The sequence below is a fragment of the Saimiri boliviensis genome, chromosome 2 (assembly GCF_048565385.1).
Source record: "Saimiri boliviensis isolate mSaiBol1 chromosome 2, mSaiBol1.pri, whole genome shotgun sequence".
Taxonomy (NCBI): domain Eukaryota; kingdom Metazoa; phylum Chordata; class Mammalia; order Primates; family Cebidae; genus Saimiri; species Saimiri boliviensis.
Window position 1 is genome coordinate 137,387,707 of NC_133450.1, and position 12,924 is coordinate 137,400,630.

The following is a 12,924-nucleotide window of genomic DNA, read 5'->3' on the forward strand; positions in this document are numbered from 1 at the left end:
GTTAACTTCAAATCCAATTCAATTTAACCTCATTTTATTGTGCAGGCAGTAGGTGCAATACATACCAAAAAGTGTTAAAACACAGGGCATTCTTCCACAACTGGTACTGGAAGAACTGAATGACCACATGAAAAAGAATGAAGCTGGACTCTTTTCGAAACCATATATAAAAATTAACCCAAGACTGACCACAGACCTAACTGCAAAACCTAAAACCATAAAACCCTTAGGAGAAAACAGGTGGGAAGCTTCCCAACATTGGATCTGGCAATTATTTCTTAGACATGAAACCAAAAACACAGGCAACAACAAAAAAAAATTAGACAAATTGGACTTAATCAAAATTAAAATTTTGGCCGCGCATGATATCTCACGCCTGTAATCCCAGCACTTTGGGAGGCCGAGGCAGGTGGATCATGAGGTCAAGAGATCAAGACCATCCTGGCCAACATGGTGAAACCCTGTCTCTACAAAAAAAAAAAAAAAAAAAAAAAAAATCAGCTGGGTGTGGTGGCACGAACCTGTAGTCGCAGCTACTTGGGAGGCTGAGGCAGGAGCATTGCTTAAACCCAGGAGGCGGAGGTTGCAGTGAGCTGAGCTCGTGCCACTGCACTCAAGCCTGGTGCCTGGTGAGAGTGTGAGACTGTGTCTCAAAAAAAAAAAAAAATTAAAATTTCTGAGCCAAGTGTGGTGGCTCACACCTGTAATTCCAGCACTTTGGGAGGCCAAGAGGGGAGGATCGCTTGAGGCCAGAAGTTCAAGACGAGTCTGGGTAACATAGCAAGACCCTATCCCTACAAAGAAAAATTTCTAAAAACTAAAATTTGTGTACATCAAAGGACATAGTTGACAGAGTAAAAAGGCATGCTACAGAATCAGAGAGAACATCTGCAACGCCATCAGGAATTACTATCCAGAACACATGAAAAAGTCCTGCAACTCGGTAATAAAAAATAAATGACCCAATTTAAAAAAGGGCAAAGGACATCACAGACATTTCTTCAAGGAAGAGGTCCAAATGGCGAATGAGCACACGAAGAAAATGCTCAACCTCATTAGGGAAATGCATATCAAAACCACAGTGAGTATCATTCACACACACTAGGATGGCTATGAAACAACAGAAAACAGTCAGTGTTGTAAGAACCAGGGAAATGGGAACCCTTGTGTGCTGCTGGTGGGAATGTAAAATGGTGCAGCCGCCGTGAAAAACACGATCTTGATTCCTCAAAACATTAACTACGGAACTACCATGTGATCCAGCAATTCCACTACCAGGCATGTGCCCCAAAAGAACCGAAAGCAGGTCTTGAAGAGACGTCTGTACACCGACGTTGACATCAGCATCGTTCACAGCAGCCAACGGCGGGCAGCCACCCGAGGGCCAGCTGGGGGAGGATCGCAGAGGGTCGTGTGCACACAGCGAGTGGGACTCAGCCCCAGGAACGAGGCCGGGACCTGTGCTGCGGCATGGATGAGCCTTGGGGACACGATGCCGAATGAAATCACTCAGCCACAGAGGACAAATGTGGGACAGTTCCACTTACAAGAGGTCCCTAGAGTCGTCAGTAGGGAGACAGACAGGAGAAGGGCTGGAGACAGGGGCTGGGAGAGCGGGAATGGGAAGTCAGTGTGCAAAGAGGCCAAGCTTCAGTTTGGGAAGATGGAGTGACATGAGACCAAGTGACGGAGGGTGGTGAGGGCTGTTCAGCAATGTGAATGTGCTTAATGCTACTGAGCTGTTTACTAAAAAACAGTAAGTTTTATGTTATGTTTTACCCACCCTCCTACCCCACCCCCCACACACGACAAGGCATCCTCATCAACTAGAGTCAAGGTCAGGGAGAAGTCACCGAGGTCATAAATAACTGTAATTCCACGTGCCCAATGGGCCGATGACATGAGTGAGCATGTGGCTGCTCAGAGAGATTCAGGAGATGCTTGTGGAGGTTACAGACGAGGCAGGCAGGCAGAGCAGGGAGTGCCAGGTAAGAGCACACGGGGAGAACAGGGTAGCACGTGGCTCGGATGGGTACCCACCTCTCTCGGTACCACAGGCACACTGTTCGTGTCTGCTGCCCTCCCTCCTTCCCTGTCTCTCGAGCACATCTTGCTGCCACGTGGTACCTGCAGAGCTTCTCACTGAGCCCACTTTAAGCTGCTGGACACCCCACTGATGTCCAGAACAGATATGGAACCACCTGGGCTCCCTACTGGGGAGCCTATTGTGGATTCACATTCTAGTGGCCACAGCTCTCTGGGTTTCTCGTTGCTTCCCCCTGTGGAGACCTGTCCAGCTCAGCAGCCCTGTTTGCCACATTCTGTGATTTCTCTCGGAATGTACCTCCAACCCTGGAATAAGTGTACTTTTCCCCCTAAGGATTAATGATGTCTTCCCATCTCCAAAGCACGGCTCAAACATGACAGCTCCCACTACCATGTGCATTCATGAATACACCCTCTGCACTCGAAGCACTGTTGGAATACAACACATCTGCTTTATAGAATTTCTTGGTCTCTCTCCAGTACACCAGGTTAGACTGCAATGAAGTCACTGTTATAACTCAGGAATCACAGACCCCTCTCTGTCACCTACAAGCCACCATGCAGGCTGTTGGCTATCGCGCTCAGCTGGCGCTTACAAACACAAAACGCACTTTCAAGGTACATACAAATGAAGGGCAGAAACAATCCCTGAAGGGGAAATAACAACGTGAGGCTAATTCTTGCTGAGGTACACAATCTATTCGTTAATCGAAAGGTCATTTGCAAAAATCTAAACAGTAAGATGAAGAACGGCTGAACCTAGGTGAGGATTCTAGATTTTTATTTCGTTGGGACTCTGTTATCTAACAAAGCACAAGGAACAAGAAGACCTCGCCGTGGAGGCAGCGTGACTGGCCTCTGTCTTCACATGGTCTGGCTCTGGGAGCACAGCCCTTCCCTGGGGCTCCTCCCTCCCACGGGGCGCTTGGCACCAGTGTGAATTCTCACAGCTGGACACTTAGTAGCAGCTATTCACACAATCACTAAGAACTACTTCCAATGCAGACTGCCAGGCACCACCTCTTCCCCGGAACTAGGGCCCAGAGTGGGTGCCAGGAGGTGAAGTGTGGACACACACATGCAGAGAGAACACCACGGGGTGCCCTGCTGCCTCCTCCTGGAGTGGGCACAACTCAGGGAAACGGAGTTGCCAACCAGGGCACAGAAACAGGCATTTTCAAGTGGAGAAAACATTCCCTTCCACGGCTTCCACTTTTTCTGCCCTCCTAACAACGGTGAAGCTGCCAACGAGCAAGTCTCACTGTGAGGCAAGGCTTTCAGAGTTCTACGAGGGACCAGTGAGCAGGTCTCACTCTGAGCAGAGGCTCCGGGAGGGACCAACGCTGGATACAAGGTCCAAATCCGTGGGTGCTTGCCATGAATAGTGAGACTGCAGCTATTACACCACCTTCACTTTTAAACTTTTACAAGAATGTTGGATTTATTAACATAGCCTGCAATGTTCATATTAAATATAAAAAATACCAAACAAGACTGAACTGATTTTGGGGTGGCAGGAAATCCTGAAGGAAGGAGAGGCCATGCCCAGAGCCACAGACACAGAGCACACGAGGCGGGCAGGGGAAGCACCCACCCACCCAGCTCTCTGCTGCACCACCTCAGTGGGGTCCACAGTCACTGAGCACACAAGGGGCACAGGGCAGGCACCCTCCCACCCATGGTCTCTGCCACATCACTTTGGTGGGGCCCACAGACACAGAGCACACGAGGAGCACAGCACAGGCACCCTCCCTCCCACGGTCTCTGCTGTACCCCCTCCATGGGACCCACAGACATCACCTGCCCTGGCTCAGTCCATCTCCTTCTCCCGCAGGCCCCCGGAGCAGCACAAGTTCTCCCGGGTGTGGAGAGGGTATGGAGATCAAGAAACCAGGTTCGGGAGTCTCTTTTCCTACAACTGACCAAACTGTGAATGTTGAGTAATTTTCATCCAAATGACATGTGTTGTAATCAGTTATACTTTAATTATTCTAATACCTCAATCCAGAACAAAGCAATCACTTAAACGAGCCTCATGGTCAGAGAACATTTTAAAATTAGATTTCAGATTGCTTTTTTCCCTAGAGGACTGTGGCAGGGCGACAATAAAAGACCCTCAGGAATAAACTGTATGAGAGCAAGATCCTGGAAACAAGACTGCAGGAGAAGCTCAACTTCAGCGAATGAGTGATGGAAAGTTTGCATGTGAGTTTAAAACTGTGACCGGTGTGCCATCCACAGGCAAAAACAAATTCAGCCTCAGCCCAAGCCTCAGACTTTATACAAACACTAATTCAAAACAGATCACAGATTTAAAGTTCACATAAGACAAAAAAAAATTGGAGAAACTGAAGGGCTACGTGAAGAGTTCTCACACACAACACCAACAGCACAATCCAGAAAACTGAAGAACGGGACATCGAAAGGAATTACCCTGGCTCTGTGAAAGACCTTTGAGAGAAAGAAGAGAAGCTTCAGAGCAGGAGAAAATACTGGAAAGCACGTATCTGACAAAGCACTAATACAGAACATTCAAAGCTAACCAAAATTCTAATTATAAAGTCAGCAAAAGTCTGAAAGACACTGCCCCAAAGATGACACACTGATGACAAAGCAATGAGAGGATGGGAGGGGCGAGTGTGAGAGGCGTGGGAGGGGGGAGTGTGAGAGGGTGAAAGGGGTGAGTGTGAGGGCATGGGAGGGGCGAGAGTGAGAGTCGTGGGAGGGGGGAGCGTGAGAGGGTGGGAAGGGGAGTGTGAGGCGTGGGAGGGGCGACTGTGAGGGTGGGAGGGGCGAGTGTGAGAGGGTGGAAGGGGCGAGTGTGAGGGCGTGGGAGGGGCGAGTGTGAGGCGTGGGAGGGGGGAGCGTGAGAGGGTAGGAGGGGAGAGCGTGAGAGGGTGGGAGGGGGGAGCGTGAGAGGGTAGGAGGGGCGAGTGTGAGAGGCGTGGGAGGGAGGAGCATGAGAGGGTGGGGGGAGCGTGAGAGGGTGAGAGGGTGGGAGAGGGAGCGTGAGAGGGTGGGAAGGGGGAGCGTGAGAGGGTGGGAGGGGGAGCGTGAGAGGGTGGGAGGGGGGAGCGTGAGAGGGTGGGAGGGGGAGGGGGAGAGGCGTGGGAAGGGGGAGCATGAGAGGCATGGGAGTGGATGCTTCCCATCAGCAGTCACAGGCACGTTCACGCTGAAGCTACGAGGAGACAAGAGCATACCCACAGAAGGGCTAAAATACAAAACAGACCACATGCGGTGGCTCACGCCTGTAATCCCAGCACTTTCGGAGGCTGAGGCGGGTGGATCATGAAGTCAGGAGATTGAGACCATCCTGGACAACATGGCGAAACCCCATCTCTAGTAAAATACAAAAATTAACTGGGTGTGGTGGCATGCACCTCAAATCCCGACTACCTGGGAGGCTGAGGTAGGAGAATTGCTTGAACTCAGGAGGTGGAGGTTGCAGTCAGCCGAGATCACACACTGCACTCCAGCCTGGGCAACAGAGCGAAACTCCATCTCAAAAGAAAAAGAAACGGGTAACAAAAAATGCTGGTGAGGACAGCAGAAAACACAGCAGTTGCTCCCAGGTTGTGGGTGGGAATGTGAAATGCTGCAGCCCCTCTGGAGTGTGCTTCAGCATTTTCCTCGTAAAACTAAACACCCAGAGGCCATACAACCCAGTGATTATACTCCTGTGTATCTGACACACAGAGGTCAACTCTATGTCCAAAATGCGTACATAAAAGTTCAGAGCAGCTCTACTGTAAAAATGCCCAGTACCCTTCAGCAGGTGAGCGCCAACAACCCACAGAACACCAAGGCCTCAGCAGAGCAAGGGACGGCCTAGTGACATAACTTGTATAGATCTTTATTTGTTTTTTTTGAGGCGGAGTCTCGCTCCGTTGCCCAGGCTGGAGTGCAATAGCGCAATCTCGGCTCCCTGCAACCTCCACCTCCCTGTTCAAGCAATTCTCCTGCCTCAGCCTCCCGAGTAGCTGGGATTTCAGGCACCTGCCACCATGCCCACCTAATTTTTTATTTTTAGTAGAGACGGGGTTTCACCATGTTGGCCAGGCTGGTCTTGAACTCCTGACCTCAGGTGATCTGCCTCCCAAACTGCTGAGATTACAGTCATGTGAGCCACCGCACCCAGCAACTTGTATAAATCTTAAAAGAACTATGCTGAGTGACAAAAGCCACTCTCAAAAGGTTACATACACTGTAATTCCATTTATAGAAAATCTGAAGTAGGCCGGGCACATTGGCTCATGCCTGTAATCCCAGCACTTCGGGAGGCCGAGGCAGGCAGATCACCTGAGGTCACGAATTCAAGACCAGCCTGGCCAACATAACAATATCCTGTGTCTACAAAAATACAAAAAATAGCCAGGCATTGTGATGCACACCTGTAAACCCAGCTACTGGGGAGGTGGAGGCAGGAGGATCACTTAAGCCTAGGAGGCAAATGCTGCAATGAGCTGTGATCGCATCACAGAGCTCCAGACTGGGCAACAGAGTGAGATCCTGTCTTAAAAAAACACAAAACGAGGCCAAGACAGGTGGATCACGAGGTCGAGAGATCGAGACCATCCTGGTCCACATGGTGAAACCATGTATTTTGTAAAAATGCAAAAAATTAGCTGAGCATGGTGGCGCATGCCTGTAATCCCAGCTACTTGGGAGGCTGAGACAGGAGAATTGCCTGAACCCAGGAGGCAGAGGTTGCCATGAGCCGAGATCGCACCGTTGCACTCCAGCCTGGGTAGCAAGAGTGAAACTCCGTTTCAAAAAAAAAAAAAACACAGAAAACAAAAAATCTGAAATAACAAAATTGTTAAAGTGGAATCTGCAGGTGAGAGGCTGGCAGAGGCTCAAGTCTGGTTGGCGGCGACACAGGTGGCGTCAGGACCTCCAGTGTAAAGAGTACTTCGCGTCTCGACTGTGATGGTGGTAACACCATCTACACACAGCCACACTGCACAGAACTCCCTACACGTGCACATGCACACAGGCAATGGCGAAATCAAGCAAGCCCCACGGACTTGACCGATGTCAGCGTCCTGGGCCTGACACAGTCCTCTAGTTATCAAAGACTTCACCACTGAGGGACACTGGGTGGAATGGACACAGGCTCTCTCTGTAGTATTTGTGCAGTTTCCTGTAACGCTATGATTATTTTAAGGATTTTCTAAAGTCTTGACATGTACAGAAGAATACTGCAAAAGGCGGAAGTTGGGTCAGACTGGCCAGGCTGGGAGTGGAGAAGCCCCAGGGATAGGGCAGCTGTCAGCACCACAAGGCACCTGCCCTGTCTGTCCAAGGAGTGGACAGGCACCTGGCAGCTGTGGGCTCGAGGAGCTGGCAGTCCAGCCCTACAGCACCCCCGACCCACTGTGGTCACTGCGGGCAGTCCAGCCCCACAGCACCCCCGACCCACTGTGGTCACTGCGGGCAGTCCAGCCCCACAGCACCCCCGACCCACTGTGGTCACTGCGGGCAGTCCAGCCCACAGCACCCACCACCCGCCGTGGTCACTGCAGGCAGTCCACAGAACACGCACACAGCACTCACAGGCTGAGACACAGTGACAGAAACAAACATGGAGATACCCTAGAGAGAGAAAAAAGCTAAACCTCAGAGGAAAAAAAAAACCACAAACAAGAGGTATCAAGTGTAAGAGAAACTCCCACGTGAGGAATTGGAATCCATAACAGAGATTACAGAAGAATTATAATCATTATCTTTTGAAAGATAAGGCAAGATTTTAAAAGAACTAATCAGGCCAGGTGCGGTGGCTCACCCACCCCAACACTTTGGAGGCCTGAGGTGGGCAGACCATCTGAGGTCAGGAGTTTGAGAATAGCCTGGCTAACATGGTGAAACCTGTCTCTACTAAAAATACAAAACTTAGCCAGGCATGGTGACAAGCACTTGTAGTCCCAGCTACTTGGGAGGCTGAGGCAGGAGAATCGCTTGAATCCCACAGATAGAGGCTGCAGTGAGCCGAGATGGCGCCACTGCACTCCAGCCTGGGCTACAGCGAGACTCCATCTCAAACAATAAAAAAAAAAGAAACAACGAGAGATATTGGGCATGAAAAACACAGAAGCCAAAATAAAACATATCAATATATGGGACGAAAAGCAAGAAGGAGAAAGTGAGGAACCAATTAGGAGGCTGGCAACAGACAGCAGCCCAGGGGGACTGCGGAGTCAACCGTCTAGGAGGGGCTCCATGGGAGGAAAATGGAAAGAACAGTCAGACACAGCATTCCTCTGGAGCTGAAGACACAGCCCTCCAGGTGACAGGGCTGTAAGCCCTGAAACAGGGCTGAGACGAAAGAGCAGATTATCTACAAACCAAGGACAAGGAGGCAGCTTGAGAATGTTCACCAGCAACATCAGACAGAAAATTCCATGGGAATGTGACCACGAACCTACAACTCACGCCCAAAGGGAATTCCACGAGAATGTGATCACGAACCTACAACTCACGCCCAAAGGGAATTCCACGAGAATGTGACCATGAACCTACAACTCACGCCCAAAGAGAATTCCATGAGAATGCAACCACAACCTAGAACTTCCGCCCAAAGAGACGTCCAACTGGGAGAGCACATTAAAAACCCTGCCCACACTTTGAAAAACGTACTGTGAACACACCATGTAAGGTATGGTCATGAGTCCAGGACACTGTGTGTGAGAGGCAGGTGAGTCCTGTGTGAACATCAGCACAGTGCATGTGAAGGCAGGTGAGTTGTGTGTCAACATAAGCACAGTGGATGTGTGAGACAGGTGAGTTGTGTGTATGAACATCATCAGCACAGTGCATGTGAGAGGCAGGTGAGTTGTGTGTGAACATAAGCACAGTGCGTGTGAAGGCAGGTGAGTCGTGTGAGAGGCAGGTGAGTCGTGTGTGTGAACATGAACGCAGTGTGTGTGAGAGGCAGGTGAGCCGTGTGTGTGAACATAAGCACAGTGCGTGTGACAGGCAGGTGAGTCGTGTGTGTGAACATCAGCACAGTGCGTGTGACAGGCAGGCACGCCCTGCCTGTGTGAAGCACTCAGGATTCAAGTCTCATCTGCTCTCAGGGTTGGGAGGGAGACCTGGGCATATGTCCAGGTGGCCAGCTGCCTCTCCACTCTGTCCCACGCTGGCTCTAACCAAGGTCATTTCTATTCACTTCTCAATGAAACAGCATGAGTGCCGAGTCTCTCCTAGCCAGAAGGAAAGCCCCAAAGTCCAAAGCAGAGGAGGAAGTGGCCTCCTTGAAAGCACCTGACATTATCTTTCTACAGAGGGCAACAGCACCCTGTGAGGAGGGCAAAGCCCAAGAAGGAATCGAGGCTCTGGCACTCATGCCTGAGACATTAGCAGCATTTCTTCTTCTTTTGAGATAGGGTCTCACTCTGCTGCCCAAGCTGGAGTGCAGTGGGGTGATCTGGGCTCACTGCAGTCTCCGTCTCCCAGACCCAAGCAATCCTCCCACCTCAGGCTCCCGAGTAGCTGGGACTTACAGGTGCGCACCACTATGCCCAGTTAATTTTTGCATTTTTTACAAAATTTTGAGTTTTGCCACGTTGCCCAGGCTGGTCTCGAACTCCTGGGCTCAAGCAATCCACCCACCTCAGCCTCCCAAAGTGCTGGGATAACAGGTGTGAACCACTGACCCCAGCCCTCGGCTAGCTCCTCACAGGCCCTGTCAGATAACCACTGACACTTACTGGCTTCTCCTCAGTGCACCAAAGTCCATTTGCTGTGATTAAAACAAGAGATGGGGAAAAGGAAACAGCAAGAGAAGACACAAAATTACCAGGCCCACGACGGACTTCGGCATGGTCTTGCGTGCCCTGTGGACCTTTACGTCGGTGCCAGAGGCCGGGGCCTTCCTGTCCTCTGCGTCAGCACTCCCCTCGCCAAGGGTGGCTGGTGGGGCAGCTGGCGTCTGGGGAAAAGCGCTTGGAGTCCTGCCTTTGCCAGCCCCTCCAGGAAGGGTTTTTGCAGCATGGCCAGGCAGTGAAGAGGCCAGAGTGTTGGTAGTCCTCAAGGGCTGCGCCTGCAGGGCCGGCTTATTTAAGATGTATCCATTGCTGCCAACAATAGAAGTCTGCACAAAGTCGTCGGTGGTGACGTGGTTTTGCTTCCCCGCTTCCGAGTCTCTTTCTGAAAGCCCGTTCTCCGCTATCCGGGTTAGTGTGCTGGTGCCATCCTGGGTGTTGGCCCTTGCGCTCTCCTGAGTGTGTTTTGCAGCATTTGCGTGACTGCTGGCGTCGCTGTTTTCACAAGACCCATTGGTCTCACCGTCAGCAGCCAAGTGGGCCTCTCCTGCCTGTTTCTCTGTGGAGCCTTCATCGGCAGCCATAGGTGTCTCTGCCAATAGAGGAGAAAGGAGTGTCAATGGCTGCAGGTCCAGCGCTGCATGACTTCACCCAACCAACACAATTTCCTCCCCTCCATGACACCATCCCCAACACAATTCCCTCCCCCACCATGACATCACCGCCAACACAATTTCTCTGAATGGCTTATATAAAACTGTCTAAAGAAAATTTTTTTTCATAAACAAACGAGCTATCAGTTCAAACATATTAAATGCAAACATTTCTTAAGCATTAACTTTGAACGTTAGATGGCTAAGTTTGGGGAATCACCACTATAATAAAAATTGTAGTATTATTTGGAGACAGAAAACAAGGCTTCAGAAGTGGGTTCACAAGAACTAACAGAGAAAATGGGTCAGAAAAAGGCTATACTCGAGCATGTCCGTGGTCTGCTGACCACACCCTACAGCAACTCACTCTCCGATGGCAACGCCAGGAAATCATATCTAGGGCAGTCAAGAAGGAGATGCTGTTTCACATCATGAGACCGATGAACACGCTTCACCTCAGACAGGCTGGAGCAGGAAGCCTGCGACGGATGGATGGCATCATTGCTGGGTGCACAAGGAGCATCAGCCAAGCGTGAGACAACACCCGGCACCCTCCTTCCTGGCTCTGTTCTTCCTGGTGCTTATCACCTCGAACACAACAGGCCTGATCATCTGTCATGCTGACCGTCTGTCCTTCCACCCTAGGACGCCGAGTCCTGTGAGCGCAAGCGTTTCGTCTGTTCACCAGTGTACTCAGCACATCGACACGCCTGGCATCTCGTGTGTGTGTTCTGAATAAACAGCTGTGTTTTTAAAACCCTTAGCAAAACAGAGTAAGCGGAAACTTCCTTAACCTGGAGAAGGCTGTATACCAAATCCTGCAGCAAATGTGTATTTAAATATTAAACCACTCGCATATAAGATCTATTGACACTACCAGTGTCTAACATAAAAAGGCAGTGTGGATAACACCAAAGGGAAAGAGGAATGTGAGGGGCAGGGTCTGGAAACGAAGGCAAACTGTTCTCACCTGCACCTGACACCATCATTCACTTAAAACAACAGAACCAATTAGCAACTAAAACCCAAGAGTACAACAAGACTGCCGAATTTGAAATCGTGTTACAAAATCAAGGACATTTCTTTGTATCAATATTAGCCAGAAAATGTAAGGAAAAAAGTATCATTCACAAAAGTAGGGAAAACTACAAAGGGTATTAGAAAATCTGCCAAGATTACTCAAAGCCAGCATGTTGGGGGGGGGGGGGGGGGAAGTTAAATGGAGGGCATTTCATCCTCCTAAATGGGATGACAACATTACAAAGCTGCCAAGTCCCCTCAAATTAAGAAATCTATAGGCTGGGCATGGTTGCTCTCGCCTGTAATTTCAGCACTTTGGGAGGCCATGAAGGGACAACCGCTTGAACCCAGGAGTTCAGGACTCACCTGGGCAACATAGTGAGACTCCATCTGTACCAAAAATAACAAAATTAGCCAGTCATGGAGGTGCACACTTGTAGTCCCAGCTATTCAGGAGGTGGAGGCAGAAGGATCACTTGAGTCTAGAACGTCAAGGCTATAGTAAGCTATGACTGCACCACTGCACTCCAGCCCAGGTGACAGTTCTCATACTGGAAAAAAAAAAAAAAAAAAAAAAAAAGGAACAAACTGAATCCAGCTCCCCTTCCCCACCAAAAAATTGGTGAGGGGGATTAAACACCATGAACAAGTGGGATTTAACCCCAGAAATGCAAGGTTGGTTTAATAGCTAAAAATGAATTAATATGCCAAATATCAATAGAACAAAATAAAGGACAAAACCACATAAGCATCTCAATAGACAGAAAAAAATCAACACCCCTTCATGGTCAAAACACTTAGCAAATGGTTTGCTAAGAAAAGAGAACTTCCTCAATCTGACACAGGGTATACATGAAAAACCTATAGCGAACATCACACTTAAAAGTAAAAGCCTGGAAGCTTTCTCCCTAAGATCAGAAGCCGGACAAGGATGTCCATTCTTGCCACTTCTATTCAACCCCACAATGGAGATTCTAAATAGGGCCATGAAGGAAGAAACAGAAATAAAAGATACACAGATTGGAAAGGAAGAAATAAACTGAGCTCTAAAGATGGCACAAGCTTTTATACAGAAATTCCCAAGGAAGTCTAAATTATTAGAACTAATAAAGGAGTTTAGCAAGGTTACCCGATATAAGATCAATATACAAAAATCAATTGTATTTCTTTTTTTTTTCCTAAGATGGGGTCTTGCTCTGATGACCAGGCTGGATTGCGGTGGTACCATCTCTGCTCACCCCAACCTCTGCCTCCTGGGTTCAAGCAATGCTCCTGCCTCAACCTCCCCAGTAGCTGGGATTACAAGCACAATGCCTGGCTAATTTTTGTATTTTTAGTAGAGAATGGGTTTCACCATGTTGGCCAGGCTGTCCTGACCTCGTGATCTGCCCGCCTTGGCCTCCCGCGCCCAGCCAATCAATTGTATTTCTACACAATAT

At 49.5% G+C, this 12,924-nt stretch overlaps 1 protein-coding gene across 8 annotated transcripts in view; it reads right to left on the reverse strand.

Annotated features, from left to right (window-relative positions):
- The window catches only part of EHMT1 (euchromatic histone lysine methyltransferase 1), a 222,698-nt gene that overhangs the window by 107,901 nt on the left and 101,873 nt on the right, over positions 1-12,924 (reverse strand). For all 8 annotated transcript variants that reach the window (XM_074394408.1, XM_039461268.2, XM_039461267.2 and 5 more), the window contains one exon: positions 9,848-10,404. In XM_074394408.1, the coding sequence (XP_074250509.1) occupies positions 9,848-10,404 (557 nt within the window). The remainder of the gene's footprint in view (positions 1-9,847; positions 10,405-12,924) is intronic.